This window comes from Porites lutea, chromosome 10 (assembly GCF_958299795.1).
Source record: "Porites lutea chromosome 10, jaPorLute2.1, whole genome shotgun sequence".
NCBI classification, from domain to species: Eukaryota; Metazoa; Cnidaria; class Anthozoa; order Scleractinia; family Poritidae; genus Porites; species Porites lutea.
Window position 1 is genome coordinate 10,305,387 of NC_133210.1, and position 10,914 is coordinate 10,316,300.

At 38.1% G+C, this 10,914-nt stretch overlaps 2 protein-coding genes across 2 annotated transcripts; one reads left to right on the plus strand and one right to left on the minus strand.

The window, feature by feature from the left end:
- Nucleotides 1-1,420: 1,420 nt before the first annotated feature.
- LOC140951267 (arylacetamide deacetylase-like) lies at nucleotides 1,421-7,236 on the plus strand. Its single transcript, XM_073400504.1, has 3 exons — nucleotides 1,421-1,639; nucleotides 5,298-5,496; nucleotides 6,442-7,236. The coding sequence occupies exons 1-3, from the start codon at nucleotides 1,557-1,559 to the stop codon at nucleotides 6,964-6,966; spliced, it is 807 nt and encodes a 268-aa protein (XP_073256605.1). The 5' UTR covers nucleotides 1,421-1,556; the 3' UTR covers nucleotides 6,967-7,236.
- A 645-nt stretch (nucleotides 7,237-7,881) lies between these two features.
- LOC140949478 (uncharacterized) lies at nucleotides 7,882-9,978 on the minus strand. The gene is made up of 3 exons (XM_073398637.1): nucleotides 9,948-9,978; nucleotides 9,400-9,673; nucleotides 7,882-8,733 (listed from the first exon to the last, which is right to left on the minus strand). Exons 1-3 carry the CDS (start codon nucleotides 9,976-9,978, stop codon nucleotides 8,100-8,102), a joined length of 939 nt encoding a protein of 312 aa, XP_073254738.1. The 3' UTR covers nucleotides 7,882-8,099.
- Nucleotides 9,979-10,914: the final 936 nt, after the last annotated feature.

Here is a 10,914-nt window from a genome sequence, read left to right on the forward strand (position 1 = left end):
TCTCAAAATCAGTAAAGAAATCGGTAAAGCGTGGCGTAAGAGTAATACGCGCGAGCCTCACACTCCGTTTTCAACAGCATTTACATTCGTATTTTTGGCACTCTTATGCTTCCACCGAAGATATATTGCTAATAGCTTCGAGTCGCTTCGAGATCCTTAGAATGTACTCTGCTGAAGTCCGCTGATCTATTCTACGCATACTCTTATATCTTGCGCACGTGCTGAACACGCCAGAGTGCGATTTGTGCCAGAAGGAAAAACCAAGTCCATTTTATAACTGGGCTATGCCACAGGCAGCCCAGTAAAAATAAATATAGAAACAGCTTTTACGGCTTATCTTTCACGCGTTTTTGGTAATATCCAATCAGAGCAGAGCTATGATCATTCACCACACGTTGAGTCATGGCAACCACAGAAACATGATCACGCCTTGGCTCCATCAGGAAGCTGATACAGTCTTGTGTCACTCTTCATGGGCACCCAACAACCAAATTTTTTAAAATAGTCAGACGAATAGAATAGTCTCAGAAACTATTTTTCCGTCCGGATGTCTTGAATAGGGGAACTTTGGTCATCTCAAAAGTTTTAGGTGGCTCTTCTTGTCCCATCCCAAACTGTCAGAACCCAGATGGGTGTGGTCAAAAGTTTGAGGACATATTGGAGTAGCTGTCCATTCACAAGAAGATTCTAGGAGATGTTAATTTTGTCTTTACAGCAAAATATTTTCAGGAGACCCTTTTTAACAATAAAATATTTCATTAAAGGGGCTGTGTCACGGCAATTTTTAATTTCATTTTTTTAATTTTGCCAATTACTTACCCTCAATCTCTATGGAACTTAAAGTAAGCAAAGAAATTACAGGTAAATGACAAAATCAGAGATGAGAGACAAACAAAAATGTCTCCTGAGCATTATTTTTGAAGTTGCAAGCAGCAGGGATCGCCTTTGAAAAACTGTTAGGCTGAACAGTTTTCCGTTTCAATCTTCCTCAGATTTGCCCATCCGTGGCATCTGTTGTTTGTGTTATGTTATTTTAACCTTCCTTTAAAGTGTTAAGCGCTTATTTTTACGTTTCTCTTAATTAACGGGCATTTTGTAATTTCCTAATTTGGCTGAATTTCGTGACACAGCTCCTTTAACTATGCAATATCCTGGTAATGAAGTATGAAAAACACTACCTCCAAAAACTGTATGTAAGTTAGTAGAAAAACTGCAAACATCTTGGCCTTAAATTTCTTACCTTTACAAATTCCTGGTTGCCCTAATTTTGAACGTTATTTTACAAAAAAAAGACATGTGGATGCCTCTGACTCTCAGTACTTTTATTTTAACCCTTTAAACCCTAAGATCAAAATTTGAATTCTCATTTGTTGCCCCTATTCATTTTCTACAGAAGTAGTGGTGTGAAGTTGATAAAATATTAAGCAAATTTATCTTATGTGATCATGTCCATAATTCTCATGAGCACTCTGTTTTACAAAGCATTGATATTAGAAGGAGAAATTTGATGCTGACCACTCTTAGGGCTTAAAAGGTTCACTGATTTCTTACTTATCATGAGTCTGTTCCTTTTAGATTCTTACCATTCCGTCACTCAATATATGGCTGCAAATACTGGAGTGGTAGTTGTATCTGTTGGGTAAGATATTCTAGTACATTGACTGGTACTTGAACTTGCATACCCGTGTGAAAAACCTCCATGGAATTCCATGGAATTCCATGGATTTCCATGGAAAATTCTCCATGGAATTCCATGGAGGATTAGGACATCAATTTCCATGGAATTCCATGGAAATTTCTCCATAGATTTCCATGCAAAATATTTGCGTGGAGGATTAGGACATTTCCCATGGAATTCCATGGAAAATGATTAGGACACCAATTTCCATGGAAATTCCTGCAGCGACATTTTCTATGGAATTCCATGGAAAAGTTCCATGCAATTCCATAGAAACTACTCCATCGATTATTCCATGGATTTCCAGGGAGTTTCATGGAATTCACAGGAATTACACATTTAAAATATCCAGTGAATCAAATGGAATACATAACAGATTTTGGTCCACTGCAATTTATTTAATCAATAAAAGGACCGCATAAATCTCTTTTTAAAGATAACAATCAATAGTTAACATGCTTTTGGTGGAAAATTTGACATACTGTAGCTAAAACAAATAAATGTTTACTTGTGACTATATACATTGCAGTTTAGAATGCAGCAATCATATTGAAGTAGCTTAAATGAAAAATTTAGATTTAATATAAAGCAAGGAATCTTGGCCTGGTGTTTAAGAAAAGTAACAGGCGAACAGATGCATAATTGAGAGAAAAAAATAAGCTAGTACTTGAATGCATAAACCGTCAGTATCTAAGACTTAAACATGGCTTTATTTAATGCCACGAAAAAGGGAAGTGCTACTTATTTCCTCGATCAGAACCATGGTATTTAGTTATAGCAAAGTCCTACCTAATCCTTGGGAAAAACGGCGTCAGCTACAAATATAATTTATCAGTCTCTTGTACAGTTTTTACGTAGCAGGCATGAAAATTCTAAATATGATATTTCTTCTTATACATCGAAGCAGTCCATCGAAGTACAGTCTTCGATTTCTAATTCTGCCAGAATTAGTAACTATTCCGAAGGATTCCAAGGGCAATTTTCAGGAAAGACCACATTCATATCTGTATAAAGAAAAAAGATGAGAACTACAAATTAAAACCGATAAACAGCACCCGAAAAGTCGCCCTTCTAAATCTAGCAGAGACAATCGAGCGGACGAATTCAGTCGAGCAACCAAACACGAGTTGTGTACATATTAAGCTTACCTTCCTCCTTAATGTGCGATCCAGCTGAGTCATTGTTCTATCGAAGTTGATTTGAAACAAGCCAACTCTAAGCAACCTAACAAGTGATATTTTGCGCTGAAAATAACATCTTTTTCGGATGCATTCACTGCAAAGACAATCCGTTTACACAACACTGTCGTACTGCACAAAAGTCCGCCTAAAGATTCGAACCAAGAAAACTGATCTTCTGCGCATTTCTATTGGTTCAAAAGCCCCACGTGATCGCGTAAGTCTTTAATCGGGGAGCTGGACGCTAGTTCAAGCACCGAACATGGCGTCAAATCACGGCACGATCGTAGAGATGTCTGTCTTTAAAGGCTTTTAATTGTGGTCCCTTGCAGAGTTAATTGTACTATTCCGGCACTTTCGAAGAGTAAAGCAGTGAGAGGAAAATATTGCATTGTTCTCCCAGGTGAGGGAACCTTTGAAAAAAGGCAGCAGGCCTATTCATAGTCTGTTACACAGCCATTCTTAGTGTCGTCACGCAACGCTCCTCCCCACTAAAATCGGCTGTGTAGCAGACTAGCCTATCCACGGATGCGGCAAAAAAACTCTAATATTGCTTGTGTAGGTTCGCTGAAATACTCCATGCAAAGCAATCTCATCAATCAGGTTGGACTCGAGTAATAGGGAAAATCGTAGCTCTCAACAAAAAACACTTCGATACCGAGAAGAGTTATGTGCCTAGTGGGATCATTTTCTACTGGCTATTTAAGTACGGGACCCGTACATCGTCTTGTATTTGCTATTCATACGGGATTCCGACTAAACTGATTAGGGCTATTAAAGCACTGACTCGAAACGGTAAGCTTCCAAATAGGGTTACAGTTGTTTTTGTATGAGTAAACTCAAACTCCACCTAGCAGAGAGTTACTACTCCGTGCTAGAGTGGTTAGGTTACGAACTTAGTTGATTCTACGCCCCTGGATCGGTTCTCAATCTTGCCACATCGAATTTTTCTTCTTTTCAAAATTTGCCACTGAAATTTTTTCCTTAAAAATGGAACAGTGGTTGAAGAGACTTACTCTTTCATGGAAATTTGTTGATCAGAAATTTCAAGAGACTTGAAAATTTCATATAAATTTTAAGTAGAGACTTGATCCCGTATGTCATAGCAAATACACGTGGGTGTACGGGTCCTGTACGAATAGCAGCACTGTGTCAATGTAATGAAGCAACTTTATGTTGTTAATAACAGTGATCTTCTCATATTTTAAAAGCAACAATGCTTTTAAAAGATAAATGGCAGACAGTCCTACTAAAAAACAATTTTCTATAATTATTTTTTTGTTTTAACAGGATGGTTTTTTTATTAAGCACTCAAAACATTCCTCTTTATAGTTAGCAATAAAATTTCTTACACTGGGACTTTCAGCATCGCCTGTTGGTGTTGGTGCATTGTCTGTCTAATTTAAACTAAATGCACTATTTTGCTTTTAGAAAACTTCCAAATGTTTCCTATTTTTCTATCCAATAAAAAGTGCAGGCTTGAATATGTGGTTAACGAGTTGATGAGTTGCTTGATTACTGAATTTCTATGGATTTTCTCATACAAACTGCAAGGTATTCTATCGAACTCCATAGACACGCTATGGCATTCCATGAAACTGTATCGGTACTTCAGGGAACCCCATGGCATTCCATGGAACTCTACAATATTCCCTGGAATTCCATGGACCTCCAAGGAAACTCCATGGAATTTCATGGCATTCCATGGAACTCCATCACTACTTCATGGAACTCCGTGGAACTCCATGGCATTCCATGGAACTCCATGGATACTCCATGGAACTCCATGGCATTCCATGGAACTCCATGGATACTCCATGGAACTCCATGGCATTCCATGGAACTCCATGGATACTCCATGGATACTCCATGGATGTTCCGTGGAATTCCATGGATTTCCATGGTTGTGAGAATATAAAAAATGATCATGAAAGAGAAAACGCCTTGATGTTTTATTAAATTCTCTCAACTAATTCTTAAAGGAAATGTATGGAGATCAGTTTGGAGAATTTGTATGTGTATACTGGGGCTTAAAGGGTTAACAAACAATGTTGCACTTTTTATCATGCACGCTCAAACCTGTTTTGCAACTTTAAATCAGCTTGTTACATTAAGTTATGTGAATACTGACTTCTTATTGGATAAGTTTTGTGGGAGTCAAGCCATACATGAGTTTATTACTCGCTGCAAAAAGTTTGTCTTCAAGGTTGGTAAAATGTGCAACATGTACAGATTTTTTTGTAAAAAGTAGAACTTCTCTCTACTTTCTGCAATAACTGCCTTCTTTTGCAACTTGCAACAAGCTGATTTGTTGCAAGATAGGTTGATTCGGGGATGGTTAAACATGCAACACTGCTATTCAACTTGTTTTGGAACATTGGTGCCAAACAAGTTGCACATTTTTGTCGCTCATTTTACCGTAACTTTACATATATACACAGGTACAGGTTGGCACCTGAAAACCCCTTTCCAGCTGGTTTTGATGACTGTGTTGAAGTGGTGAAAAGTCTTCTTGAAACTGGAGATGAGTATGGTATTGACACGAACCGTATAGTGTTAGCAGGAAGCAGTGCAGGTGGAAATTTGGCAGCAGCTGTAACTCATCATTTACACAATGAGAACAGAAAGCTGGCTGGTCAGGTAGGTTGTCTTAAAAAAAAAAATGTAGATGTTTTATTGCAGTTAATGAAGTGGCCTCCCACATAGACGTTCTAAGGGGTTGGTCTGGCATAAGGATCATCCTCGGAGACCCAGGGGCAGTTAGTTAAATGTTCGTGGTAAAAGTTTAGACCCGACTAACTGCTCCTGGGTCTCCGAGGATGCATTAGGATTACTCATGGCGAGCCAAAAGAATGCCTGCGGGGGAGGCTCTTGATGGAGAACAACGCTTCCTAATCTGGTGGTTGCCCTGTGATTTTATGGGGGCCTGTGCAACCAAGAAGGACAAGACAATTTTTTCAGTCCCCTTATCCACTTCCAGCTTAAAGTGAAAAGCACACTTTTCTACCCCATGTTACTAACTACTAATAATTTTTTTTAAAAAAATAAATCAATTGGCAGGGAACAAAAATAAGTTGGTTATCTGTAAGCACATCAATGATAATGGCAACAGACCTCTTTAATTTCTAGCGTTTGTTTTACCAATGTAGGTCATGTTATGATGAGAACTGTTTCTTTCAGATTTGTCATATTTTCAGATGCATTATGTATATGAATAATTTATGAAAAGACAAAGGGGAAAATTAATTTCCTCTGAGACCTTCATTGGGAAAACAAAACGTACTTTTCTTGTAAGCTTAAGAGGTCTATAGGTTAATTAGCATATATAAGTTGTCATTAACAAGGCAAAATTTAAAAAGCGTCACGTTTGAATCACAGACTCAAACATTGAAGCTGTAAAAGTGTCTGGACCAGCAAAAATGCTGCTCTTAAGAACTTGCTTTAACGGTGCAGCCTGTGCTAGTGCATTTTTAAAGTTTTTGTTTTTGAGGAGAGGAAACAACCTGGGTTCTTGGAGGAAGTAACCTCTAACAGCAAGGAAAAGAACTAACATCAAGCTGAAGTAAGCCTCTTGTTATTTTTCAGATCCTTATATGTCCTTTACTACAGTTCATGGATTTGACGCTGCCCTCTTATCAAAAAAACAGTTCTGCTGTTCTCTCTAAAATAGAAGTGGCATTTGCTTGGTCATGTTATATTACCGGCACAAAACGGATGTCTCGTCCGATTGCTGCTAACAAGCACTCAGCGCATCTTTGCAACACAAAGTATTCAAAGTTCATTGGTGTTTGTGATGCTGATGTTGACAAAGTTCAGAAAGAACCACCAAAAGATATTCCTCAGGGAATTGTTGATGCTCTTACTGATTACAGAACGTCACCTTTAATAGCTGATAACATGACTGGCTTACCCAAAACTTTGATAATCACTGCTGAATTTGATGTTCTCAGAGATGATGGACTGTTGTACAAGAAACGTTTAGAAGAAGCTGGTGTACCTGTGACACATCATGAATACAAGTCATTCCACGGCTTTCTACAGTTAAGAAGTGACAAGAAGATATGCGCTTCAGCCAATGAAAATATTGTCAAATTTTTGAAGGAATTGTAGAGCAGTAGTTTATTGCTGGGTCTTAGAAACTGCATGTTCTTTGTAGAGAGTTAGGGTAAAATTCTGACCAGCAAAATAACCTTGAAACAGCAACATAGGATAAACCCAATGGGGAAAAACAAGTTAACGACATATAGTTCGGTTGAAACTGTGACGAGGACAGTCTTATTATTGTAAAATACTGACTGGGGCATGGCTTCCTCCTCACCCCGCAAAACGACCGATTTTGAAATTCAGATCTAAAAGGGCCTCTTCATAACCAATGACATCACCGCTTAACTGAGATACAACCAATAATCGGATTTAATTGAGACTAATCAGGTCCATAAACAGAGTTTAATACCGTTTGAATGGCTTTATTTGTGCATGAAGCTTTCAGTAAACCTTCTGGTTGCCTAGGATATACACAATATTTTTTTAAAACTTTTCATTATGCACCTCAGAATTGTGGATGTAAATTTTTAGCAAATAAAATTATTTTCTTGTACAGAAGTACTGCTTGCGTTCTCCTACGTCAAACGCAAAAAGAGAATTAACGAAAAAACGATAACTGAAACGACAGCAAGTTCAGTTGAAAAAACAATCTTCAGAATCTTGTATAGACAATGTTTTTTGTTGTAGTGAGTTATCTTTTTGTTCAATCGTAGCAAGAGCCATAATGCAGGGGCACCCAACGAGAATATAGCTCAAAACCACTTAAACATAGCATTGTTGAACGTATTTTAATATTTTTAACCGTTTAAAAACGGTAGATATATGCATACTTTTATCCCGTAAAAATATTTCATCTGTTCGGATTTCCTAGAAAATGGTGTGGGTTTGAAAAACCAAATCACTATTATTTTGTTTAAGATATGACCCAATAATCGTTTTTCGAAGGCAAAATCAAATAACTTTCATTTTCATAAAAACGATGTCACATGACCTCTTAGTACAAATTACCTATAATTTGAATAATATGAGAGGAGTTGACTCATCAGTGTGACCTACTTTAAATGCACAGTGAAGCAAATTCTTATTGCATCACAACAAGTAATACAAAATAAGACATGACTGAGTATATTGTCCTTTAAGAATCATGCTCATAGACTCTAGGAAGGCTACTCCTAACCTAGAGAGTAATATTACTATAATTATAATACTTGGCCAGTGTCTTCTGTTGTGTGATCAAACTCAGGGCAATTTCTTTCTGCCTCCAGTTCTGTTTCAATGTGAGTCAAATTTGGTGTTCGACGTGCCTGTCGTCTGGCTGGACGTGGATTGAAGAGATCTCGGTATGATGTCATGATTTGACCATCTACATTTCTCACGACTCTTCTCCTTTGTTCCATAGCTGTGAGTTCCATCTCGTGAATGACACTTTGTTGAACACTATCATCTTCTGACTCTGAATCCACATCACTTTCTTCTACATTTGACTGAGCAATGTCTAACTCTCTTCTATAATTATCTGATAATTCATCTAGCTTAGCGCAGTACTCGTTTGTAAATGTGAATAAGACATTTCCACTTTGCCAACCTGAACTCAGTTCTTCTACTGGAACAACGACTGGGATTTTATTGTCCTTGATGATGCTTCCAAAATAGATCTTGACAGGGTTAGGCAGCAGTGAAAAATGCCTTCCAGGAATAGACTCCTTACTAGCTGCTTGCTCATTTAGCCAAAATCCAAATACATGGCACCCAGGTCTATCTCTATTTGATTCATGTGGCTTGTTGACCTGAAGAACCCACCACTTATCACCACTCGGGACACCATCGTCTGTTTCCAGGGTTAACTGCAACGATATCCCCTGGAACAAACAAATAATTGTTGGAGGGGACACGGCCAATGTCTGGTGTGCTTTCTCCTCTTCTGATTCCTAGCCCTCTCATCAGTTCACTAAAAGCATGGTAAGGGAGAGTATGATGTGGCATATATGACGCAGTTGACTACCGCTATTTTGTAGCGGAGACTGCGATGCCAAAATGGTCGCTGTTTTGTTTGTTTTCACTGCTCTCCTTGCCGTCCTTATCGCTGCAATCTTGCGTATGTATTTCAATCAGCTTGTTCCGGAAGGACTGCCTGTCGATCAACACCATAAACTCCGAATAGTGGGGTTGATCACAAAGCTTACGGGGATGGTGGTAAGTTTATCATATTATAAGCTTTTTAATGTCTTCGTTTATTCCAAAAGTATAATGTAACTTTCCTCTTTGAAGTTGCTATCGCGCTCTTGTGATTTTATAACTATTTTATTAATATACTGACCAACGTGCATTCCAATGATGCCTTATTTTGCACATGCAGGTTCCGAGTTTGCGATGTGATGTGCGTTCTGCATCCTTGACCATAACTAGCCAGACAAAAATATGTTATCCCCTTTCTATTTGTTGGCTTGTTGACCTGAAGAAGCCACCACTTATCACCACTCGGGACACCATCGTCTGTTTCCAGGGTTAACTGCAACGATATCCCCTGGAACAAACAAATAATTGTTGGAGGGGACACGGCCAATGTCTGGTGTGCTTTCTCCTCTTCTGATTTCTAGCCCTCTCATCAGTTCACTAAAAGCTGGATAATGCAGCTGGATTTGGTCTGTATTGCCTTGTAATAGCACATCTTTTTGAATGATGACACAGGGGCCATACCCACATTTATATCTGTACAAGTCCCTGATGTTTTGTGATGGTTTGCCAAGCTTTCGAGCCAAAATTGACTCTGCAACTTCAAAAACAATTGCAGATAAATTCACCAAGATCACTATTTACTTAATATGTGAATTACAGTAGTGATTAATATTTAAAGTTTAATGTTATTATCTTTTTAAATTTAATCAATAGTAATGAATCCGATGGCTTTATTCAATTTGGTGTGAATTAGTAACTCAAAACGTAAACATGTTAATTCAGATCATTTTTCAATATTTAAATGAGGCTTCCTCAGTTTTTTTTATGGTTGTGCTAATGCAATATATGAAGCAGCAAATTAAATTTTTTACCATTATTGATAACCAGATTAATGTTGGCCATATATCTGTGCCTGATTGTTGATATCATGATAATGAATGATATCATGATAATGAATTTTTTTTTTATTTGAATCCAGTGGTTTTGAATTCAAAGTTGTTTTGAAATATGAAAACTTGAGACTTCCATCACTTAGGTCTATGCGAGACCAAGTGAACTGATAGTGGCAATTCATTAATTTGTTGCGAGGTGTTGGTAAAGTAAAGCAACTGAGGAGAGGAGACAAACTATCATGAATGCCAGGGCTCAAGCCAGGACCCAACATTTATTCTAAGTCATGAAAAAAAAAAACAGTCATTGATCACAACCTTTGCCTAAGTCCTGGCTTGAATCCTTTCTTTAATTCTGGCCAGAGTCCAGCAGTTTGCAGTGGTATTCAGATAGTGTGAGCTAGTGTGACTCAGTAATAGTTAATGACTTCAGTTCTTTTATGCTACCTGAAGTTGCCTTATGTCGATTTTAAGTCGCATAAAGTCGCCTTAAGTCGCCTAAAATCGCCTTAAGTCGCCTAAAGTCGCCTTAAATCGCCTTAAGTCGCCTTAAATCGCATAACATTTTGAGGAAATTTTCCTAAAGTCGCCTTAAGTCGCCTTAAATCGCTTTAATGTCGCCCAAAAATACGGCGACTTAAGGTCCCAGAGTAGGCCTCTCGTTCCCATATTTCATTCCGCTGGACAAGGGTAACGCAGAATCTGGAAAAGAGATTGTTTCGTTCCCAGGTCCCAGGTGGGAACGTATAGTCACAAGTAAGGTCACTTCTGTATTCACGACAGCGCTACACCAAAAACATCTGGCTGGAAAAGAGTCAATGCAAAATTTTAGAAGGTGCATCATTCTTGATCTCTGATTGGCCTTTCGTATACCCAACCCCTTGAGTCCTTGACTATTCACTTAGAACTCCTTCCATAATAAAGAAACTACCATGAGCCAAATAATTTA

What these genes read in the sequence shown, in the direction of transcription:
- LOC140951267 (XM_073400504.1), top strand. Translation starts at nt 1,557, where the DNA reads ATGAGTCTGTTCCTTTTAGATTCTTACCATTCCGTCACTCAATATATG. An exon ending in GTGGTAGTTGTATCTGTTGG is followed by an intron (nt 1,640 to 5,297) that starts GTAAGATATTCT and finishes ATATATACACAG; the next exon opens with GTACAGGTTGGCACCTGAAA. An exon ending in ACAGAAAGCTGGCTGGTCAG is followed by an intron (nt 5,497 to 6,441) that starts GTAGGTTGTCTT and finishes GTTATTTTTCAG; the next exon opens with ATCCTTATATGTCCTTTACT.
- LOC140949478 (XM_073398637.1), bottom strand. Translation starts at nt 9,978, where the DNA reads ATGGCCAACATTAATCTGGTTATCAATAATG. An exon ending in TAATCTGGTTATCAATAATG is followed by an intron (nt 9,674 to 9,947) that starts GTAAAAAATTTA and finishes TTGTTTTTGAAG; the next exon opens with TTGCAGAGTCAATTTTGGCT. An exon ending in ATCGTTGCAGTTAACCCTGG is followed by an intron (nt 8,734 to 9,399) that starts AAACAGACGATG and finishes GTTAACCCTGGA; the next exon opens with AACAGACGATGGTGTCCCGA.